This window comes from Mytilus trossulus, chromosome 9 (assembly GCF_036588685.1).
Source record: "Mytilus trossulus isolate FHL-02 chromosome 9, PNRI_Mtr1.1.1.hap1, whole genome shotgun sequence".
NCBI lineage: Eukaryota > Metazoa > Mollusca > Bivalvia > Mytilida > Mytilidae > Mytilus > Mytilus trossulus.
Genome location: NC_086381.1, coordinates 21,892,115 through 21,901,350, shown reverse-complemented (window position 1 = coordinate 21,901,350; position 9,236 = coordinate 21,892,115). Strand labels below are relative to the sequence as shown.

At 31.3% G+C, this 9,236-nt stretch overlaps 1 protein-coding gene across 1 annotated transcript; it reads right to left on the bottom strand.

Annotated features, from left to right (window-relative positions):
* Positions 1-1,951: 1,951 nt before the first annotated feature.
* LOC134683693 (uncharacterized) lies at positions 1,952-7,989 on the bottom strand. The gene is made up of 3 exons (XM_063543005.1): positions 7,434-7,989; positions 3,823-3,996; positions 1,952-2,393 (listed from the first exon to the last, which is right to left on the bottom strand). Exons 1-3 carry the CDS (start codon positions 7,795-7,797, stop codon positions 2,155-2,157), a joined length of 777 nt encoding a protein of 258 aa, XP_063399075.1. The 5' UTR covers positions 7,798-7,989; the 3' UTR covers positions 1,952-2,154.
* Between the last annotated feature and the right edge of the window lie 1,247 nt (positions 7,990-9,236).

The window sequence follows — 9,236 nt, the reverse complement described above, 5'->3', positions numbered from 1 at the left end:
AATTTTGAAAGATTAGTTTTTTCACATTGTTGAAAAAAATGGCTGTTCATATTGCCATATCAAGTGAAATTGGCGTCTAAAAGTAAATCATATCGATTTTCTCTTCAAAAAAAGGAGAAAGCAAAAAATATATGGTATCAAACGAAAATTATATCAATAAAGCAAAACCACCAACAAATACATTCCTAAAAAATGTGAAAATATTCAAATTATACTTAAAGTGGCCAATATTTACGAAATCAATGGACCTTAACACTTGGTTTTGGTAACATTAAAAACAAGGCTAAAGTTTACCCAGTGTCGTCAGAGGCGGATATAGGGGTTTGAATCCCTCTTTATTTTGAATTATCAAAGCATTTGAATGGGGACAAATAGTTAGAAAGATCTTTTCTCCTGGGTTGGGAATGCTTTTCTTAAATGTATAGACCGGTCCCTGGACGTACAGCCATCTGGAATATATAAGTTACTGTTTGCGTAAATCTGTCAGGTCTAAAACTAATAATCGACTTGATTAAAATAATTAAATGTTTCAGAATTTTATATTTGTATTATTTTGTATAATTCTTTTTTTTTGTTATTCGAATAATGAATAGAAATTTTAGATAATTGATAACGCCGCTTATGTCTTTCACAAACTGTCAGCTTAATTCAACATAATAAGCTCCGCTTCAGTCCTTTACTCCAGTAAACCCTTGATGTCTTTACATGAATAAAAAATATAATTGACAAAAAGTTTAACACAGCGAGTATGCCACTGCTGGTGGAGATTTATTTCTCCGAGGATATCACCAGCTCAGGAGTCAGCACTTTTGTGCTGACATGAATTATCATTGATATGGTAATATAAATAAATTAACTGTTTACAAAATTTAGATTTTTTGAAATATTAAGGCTTTTCTACCTCAGGCATAGATTACCTTAGCTGTATTTGGCAAAACCTTTAGGAATATTTTGGTTCTCAATGCTCTTCAACTTCGTACTTTATTTGGTCTTTTTAACTTTTTGGGATTCGAGCGTCACTGATGAGTCTTTTGTAGAAGAAACGCTCGTCTGGTGTATATACAAAATTTAGTCCTGGTATCAATGATGAGTTTATATATAAGGTATACAACAACCAAAAACAATTACATATGAATACATATTATTATTCCAAATAAAGGTAGTCCAAAGAAAGTTTCCCGATAGTTTTGAAAGCATTAGGAACACAAACATATCTGTCATACAAATTCCTTTTTTTTTTAGAATGATAGCAGTCTTCTTTTGTATTGGTGGTGTTCTTTTGTTGTATGTTTACGTATCTTTCACATTTTCTACTATTTTTTTGTGCTGTTTTCTATTTTGGAAGTGAAATATACTTTTCTCCTTCAAAATTAGGGTTATTTTAATTTGTCTGCGACGGTTTCAATCATTTGAAGAAACTGGTTTTTTTCAGTTTCTTTTTTTCACTTCATTGTTTTGATAGTATTTGTACAGATTGGGTTTGATGAACTAGTAATTATTTCATTTGTTCGTAAGTTATTTGATCTCCTTTGTTTAAAGATGATTTTATTTAATAATTAATCTGTGATTATTATGATTTAAAAAAAAATCTACATTTAAGAAAAGAATAGCTTTCTTTCATTTTAATAAAAGGAGTGGAAATTGATTTTATAGATTTTTTAACGAGCCATGCATATGTTAACTTTATCAAAACGTCTTTTCTGTCTTTCATTGTCAAATTTGATAAATTTTACCTGACATACAAATGTAATTAAAAAATGTAAGCAACATTATGTATGTTGACTGTAGTTTTCTTTTTATATTTATTAAATTCAATCCATATAACCGTAAACTACATTAAAAAAGGAGGTCTGGACTTCCTCCATGATCCACCACATGGTAGTTTATAGCTTTACCCGGATGCAGTGCACAATTTTTTATTAAAGGAAAGTGATATCAACATGTACATGATTATCATATAGTTCTTAGTTTTTGTACATGAAACAATAATTCGATGTTCTTTTTAAAAGGTGACCTCCTATTTGTTCTCAAGTTATCTATTACAATTTATAATTTACATAAACTGTATAGTTTGTCGTAGATATACATTATTCAACGTTCTTGATGTTGCCGAGCTGGTTAAAGATATCGGTAACCGGGAATTATAACCGTAGATTATGGCTTCAAAATATGTTTCTCGCAAATAAACCCGTGGGGATCTTCTTTAGCTACATTGTAAAACTTCTGATTGCTTCCTCCCATGACTATTCGTCCACCACCATCATTCGTTGGTTCTCCAGACATCCAATCAAAATAAAGCATTTCCGTGCCATCTATTAAGCCATATTTATTACCATGCATAGGGTTGCTCATGATGTATGCGAAATCGTTGTCATCGTTATATCCTTGAGAAGCTACAAAAAAGGAGATAAACCAGTTAGTCAATACGAAATTATGAATGTGTTTGGTGTAAAAATGATAAAAGATAAATAAATAAATAAAATTGACGGCAATAAGATTATTTTTTTCATTTAGCGCAAATGATACCTATAGTAATTAAAATGTAGTGGCGCGGAAGTAGCATTGGCGCAAATACGTTGTGGCGCAAAGGAGTTCATATTTGGCGGAAAACAATATCGCCCTAATATATATTATATATTGTACGCTTTGAATATTTATATGTTCATGCCAAACCTTTAGAGTGCTCGATTTAAGCGTTTGACAGTTTACATTTTGATTGATTAGATCGTAGGACCCTGAGGGGTTCGTTGGACAACATATTTCTTCTGTTAATTTTTTGTTTATAGTTCCATATGTATGGAAATTACAATTTTTAATGACAAATGTTGTTATATGAAATATACACGCACAAAAAAAACCTTTATCGCCAACTCTACTATCATATAAATGAGACGCGACAAATAACGCAAAAACAATCAAAATATAGTAAATAACGCTATAAGGAATTACAAGGTTCAATATGTTTTACTTTTTGAAGTGAACTAAAGCAACAATTTTTTTTGTTTGTCTTTTTTGCAGACCAAAAATATCCAAAATATTCATAAACATTTTGGCTTAACTTACTTTGTTTTATCGTTCCAAACATCAAAATAAGAACGTTTATAATTACATTAGACGTATGTTTCATTCAAATACGTTATTTTGATTGGCTAACTGCACAGCACGTGTTACTCCTTAGATAATTGCATTACTCAATAAAATTTATCATTCATGATAACACGAGGTCCCACAATAAAGTGCACAGGCGAACTAAATAAAAAAATGATAAAATTCGTGTTTTTATCATCATAGCTAAAAAATGTAATTAAAGTATTGAACGCTTCTTTTTGTAACTTCCATGGTTATACAAGTGTTGACCGTGTGCACATATTTAAAATGAAGCGCTTCCGCACTTCATACAAAATGTACTTCGGTCAACGCTTTTAAACCCCAATAAAGTTACAAAAAGAAGCATTCATTTCTTAAATAACAGTGAACATACAACACGCAATTTTCAACAAATCCTAGTACCTTATGCTGGTGTACATCTCTTAATGAGAGTCGGGCTCTGGGTTCTTTGTTTTATTTTACTCTAGAAATGTTGAGGTAATTTTTCTCCAAATTTTATTTTTTGACCAATTATATATTCCTCTATGCCTTTTTTGTTATCCTTTTATAGTTGATGGTTTCCCTCGGTTTTACGATTTGTAACCCGGATAAATTTTCTCTCAATCGATTTATGACTTTTAAACAGCGGTAAACTACTGTTGCCTTTTGTTTATTCCAATTATTCTCTACGAACACCCACACCTATATGAAGTATACATTAAAACACAATAATACCTAGATAACTTTGTAGAATGTTGAGCTTTTTTAGGGTGTCAACTTTTACCGTCGTTGCTCTTTCTAATACACAGTTATACTGTACTTCGAGATATGGTATCTTAGTTGTATTTAACTTAACACAAAAGTTTTCTGTTGGGTAATACATGTAGCCTTGGTCGGCTGGACAGTCCTCTGAAAAATATAATACATGGAACATCAGAGTCAAATTACAGTGCAGTGTCTAAACAGGAACATGCATAAAGGAATGCAGATCCAACAAAAACTCTTATATTATGATAGTTAGAGTTAATAGTTCAATGTTTATATATTTAGCAACCTTGTTAAACCTATTCAGAGTCGAACAGGTTTCACGATGTCATATTTAAGTAGTATCTATTTGATATTTGTCTAAAGTTATCCACTATTGAAAACTGCAAAGGAAGGTGTAAGGGGATGACCACACATGATACTATTTTTCCCGTCTGATACCATACATTTATCAAATAAATGCTGTTTCATACAATAGCTCTACTCTGACTTCGATATACATATTAACCACTTCAATGCCAATAGTAATTCTGATAAATGACCATAGACTAGTCAGTAGTATTTGATCATATTTTGAATCGATGACAATTACTTTAATGATACCTGTAGTATTTAAAATATAATGGCGCAGATGCAGAAAGCTTGGTCCTCGAAAAGTAAAGGATATTCCGATGGAAGTCGTTGATGAATCTGGGGAAATCTTAACAAACGAGGAGGACGTACTTAACAAATGGCGTATTGATTTTGAAAATCTTTACAACGAGAAAAACAACATAGAATTTGAAAACGACCTTTATAATCAGTCAAAAGTTCACACACAGTTATTGGAATCTGAAATGGAAGATCCGTTATCTATGCCGAATGAAGATTTAAACTTTAATATTACGATTCATGAAATAACTAAAATTGTAATGCATGCAAAATCAAAGGCAGCAAGTGGACCCGACAAAATTCCATGTGTCGTTTTAATGTACCCAATAATCATTCAAACATTACAACAACTTTTCCAACTAATATTTGACACCAGAATAATTCCAACCATATGGAGAAAAGCAATAATATGTCCAATCTTGAAGGACCCGTCATCAGATCTCCGAGTACCAATGAACTACAGAGGTATAAGTCTATTGTCGTGCACTAGCAAATTGTATAGTTCTTTTATTAATCAAAGGCTCGTCAGTCATCTTGATAATAATAATATTCTTGCCGACGAACAAAATGGGTTTAGAAAAAACAGATCGTTTTACTTTGAATAGTGTTATATGAAATAATAAATCAGTATTTGTTGCATTCATCGATCTGAATGTTTTGATTTTATTGACAGAGATATGATGTTATACAATTTTTGCTGAACAAAATTGATGGGAAGTTATACAACTCTGTCAAAAGTATATACCAAAGTTCTGAGTCCTGTGTTCGTATAAACGGTAAACTAACATCGTGGTTCTGCTGTAAAACTGGTGTGAAACAGGGAGATAATTTATTACCGACATTGTTCTCCATATTTATAAACGATCTTGTACAAGAAATTAATGACCTTAATCTTGGGGTAGACTTACTTGAAACGAAGTTATCATGATTATTGTACGCGGATGATATAGCGTTAGTTGCAAAGTAGGCTGAAGATCTTCAGTGTATGCTGAATACACTTCACCAATGGTGTAAACGTTGGAGGGTGTTAATCAATACAGATAAATCTAAGTGTATTCATTTCAGAAAACCAAAAACCAAAGAAACTAATTTCGAATTTACAATTGGTAAAAACAAATTGGAGAAGGTTGAAAATTACAAATATTTAGGGATTACATTCAGTGATAACGGAAATTTCAAAACCAACGTCGAAATTTTGTCGAAAGGCGATGGAAGAGCATAAGAACAATCATACCTAAAATTCACAACAATAAAGACTTCGGATTCAATGCCTACGAAAAACTGTATTACTCATGTGTAGTTCTAATCATAGATTACGCCTCAAGTGTCTGGGGATACCGAAAATTTCAAACAATAGACAATATTCAAAACCGTACAATACGATATTTTCTTGGTGTTCACCGTTTTGCGCCTACTCTCGCCTTACATGGTGATGTTGGATGGATCCCTAGCCAGTTTCGAAGATGGACAAACATGGTGAGGTATTGGAACAGAAGAGTCAAGTTTGAAGATGATCGCATAACGAAGATCGCTTTTAATGCAGACTATAACCGTTGCACCGACAATTGGTGTAGCGAATTGAAGAACATTTTCTGTAAACTTAATCTAGAACATTATTTTGACTAAAAAACAGCTGTTAATTTGAAAACTGTAGAAATGAACATTCAGCGACTTTATTCAAACATATGGAATGACAATATACAACAAGTACCAAAACTTCGTACCTATGTTACTTTCAAATCTGCATTTAATCAGGAACAGTATGTAAAACTAAATTTAACCAAAGTCGAACGCTCACATTTAGCATAATTCAGGTGTGGAATATTACCTCTGAGGATAGAAACAGGACGATATAAAGGTGAAAGACCAGAAACTGAAACTCATTTTTTACTAGACCGTACATTCTAATCTGATATACAAGAACATGTTTAGGTGAACTTTTGTTAACTACTTCCTTTATTTCAATGAACATTAATGATAAACTTATTTTTTTAAATATTAGCCATACTCGAAAACTAGCCAAATACATTGTGCAGGCATAGTTTAAAAGACGAAATTATGTTTACAAATAGCTTAATATTTATATATATATTTTTTTAAATTAATTAAAGGTTAACTTTCGTCAACAAAAAGATAATTTCATGAATAATTTGTTATTTTGATAACGTGATATATTGTTTTAAAATTACTTAATTTCATTTGAGGTGACTTATAGGTCCATTGGGCCGGGTGTATTGATATTTATCATATATTGTATATTTATAATCTGTACATATTTACACATGTCACTAATATAAATAATTTACTTACTTACTTACTTACTGTAGCACCCAGGTTAATTTTTTTGGCGAGAAAAGTTATCGATGAACTTTCGGAGGTTCAGTTGATTTGACTATGCCACTGGGTATCACATTGTATTACCACCTCACGGGATTTCCTTTAAGTGACCACATCAATGCTTTTATATCTATGTAACCATATCATAGGCTTACACTAAATGGGAATATCTATAAGACGAGCAACTGAATATCTTTTGCTTCAGAATTTTTTTTAACAAAAGAACATTCTACTTTGTATTTTTGTTTGTAAAATGCACTCTTACTCATAACCAATTCAAGACAAGATGTGAAATCGGTACATTTATAATTAAAATATATCTAAAATTGATATACAATGTATTAACATTGAACCTTTATTGAAATTTATCATATATTATCTTCATAATCCGTAGTGATCTACTCATTATAAAAAAAATGTTACGGAACATCGGCAATTAAACTGATTTAACAATACATTAAGAGAATTCCTGCATATATATCAAAGAAAATGTGGCAAGCTACAAATGTAAGAACATTTTTTTTCTAACTTTTGTTTTAAATAAATTAACGAAGCAAGTTATACTAATATAAAATATCTATAATAAATCTTACCTCGAAAAGTCAGGTAGTATTTTGAACCAATGTCTTCAACAGTGAGTGTTGGAAGATCAAAACGAAAATAATTCAAGGTGCATTCCAGTTTATCTGCGTTGAAGAAAAATGCAACACAAAAGTACCTCAAGCAAGAGATGGAACAATCTGATATAGATTGTGAACTAAAGACTGGTATTACATCAGGAAATGTTCTGTTGGCTAGAGTAGAAAACTCTCTCACGTGTAAGTAACGAAAATTGTCCTCGTACTTTCCGCTCGCTGGAAACATATCTCTAGCATCCGGAGGAATTTCCGAACATTTGATATTCACAAACAACTGGAGAATATTTACAAAAATAATATATAATGCTGTAGTATACATATTTTTCAGTTCAACTTTGGTCAAATAATGGACACGAAAGAATACTTTTCCTTCATTTATATTTGTTTAATTACGTTTGATTTCCACTTTCATTCTAGTTCTGATTTAATAATTGGTTAATATCAAATCATTATTGTCACGGTATTGATAATCCAAATTATATGTAACCCAATTCACGCAACTGAGAAAAATAATTACTTTAGTTCAAACCGTCAACTAGGTCCTAAGTGGATGTAGCATTATCTAATTATGCTGTTATAAATGATTATTAAATACCGGAAATGTCTCCGCGTAATGATTTAGTCCTTACATTAGTATTGATTGGATTCAAAAAAGGAGATCCGGTTTCTTTTCATCTACCTTGTTTTGAAATTGAAAGGGTACATTCGATTCCTAATATCGTACGTCCGGTTTATAATGTCAAAATGTTGATAAAATGACATTTGTTTCCAACGACTTCTAATTACGTATGAAGTAAACTGTAAAGATTGCATGGAAACTGAAAACCTGATTTGTCCATATTGATACCAATTACATTGCGTATGAATGTAAATACGCCATTTATTTCCTGAAACATAATATTTACATGTTGAACATTACCGTTACCGGATTGTTATATTCTCAATTGACTAGAATGATTTCTAGAAACCAATTTTTGACAGATTTATCAGGAACATTTGAATTTAATTTTAGAAGATTAAAATAAATATCTTTCAGGACTAGAAACTATTCAAAAAGGAAAACCTGTGAGAAAACTTTTTTTTTGAATTTTTCCTTTCTCTTTGCTTGTGGTGTAAGCCACCTGTACTTTTATCATGAAAGCAAGAAATACTTGTGTGTATTGCAGTTTGATTTGTATTTTCAATATTTTTTACTAATCCCGTTGCAAATTTATCAAAGAGGACAATATTTGAGAACGTTAAAGTAAAATACAATAACACAGTTTCTTTCTATCAAAGCAAAATGAAACAACAAATTTTAACAACAAATTTAAATAATAAGGATGTGAAGTGTTATGAAAAATAGATTACTTGATAAAAGATGTAATTCCGGCACTTCGTATAATGAAAAAAGACAGATTTTGATTGGCTAACAGCTTGTGTAAATTTCAAGTGTGCTCTTTTATCGGTGAATGTTTTTCATATCTAACCATCGCAGGAGCAATGCAATTCGATAAACTCTGTTATCGCTATTTTGTGCATTTTTCATTTGATCTTTTTTTTGTGATAATTTTCATATCATGCTTCTCGCTTGAGATGAAAAAATTATCACTAGAAACTAAGGAGGCCACGTGGCGTTGCTATCGAAATTGACATTGAAATTGACAACGTCGTCATAGGTCAAATAGCGATAAACAGATTATCATTGGTCATCTCAACTCGATTGCTTTTCTCACTTTCGCTGTTCCAGCTCAAGCGAGAAAATCAATCTCGTTGAGA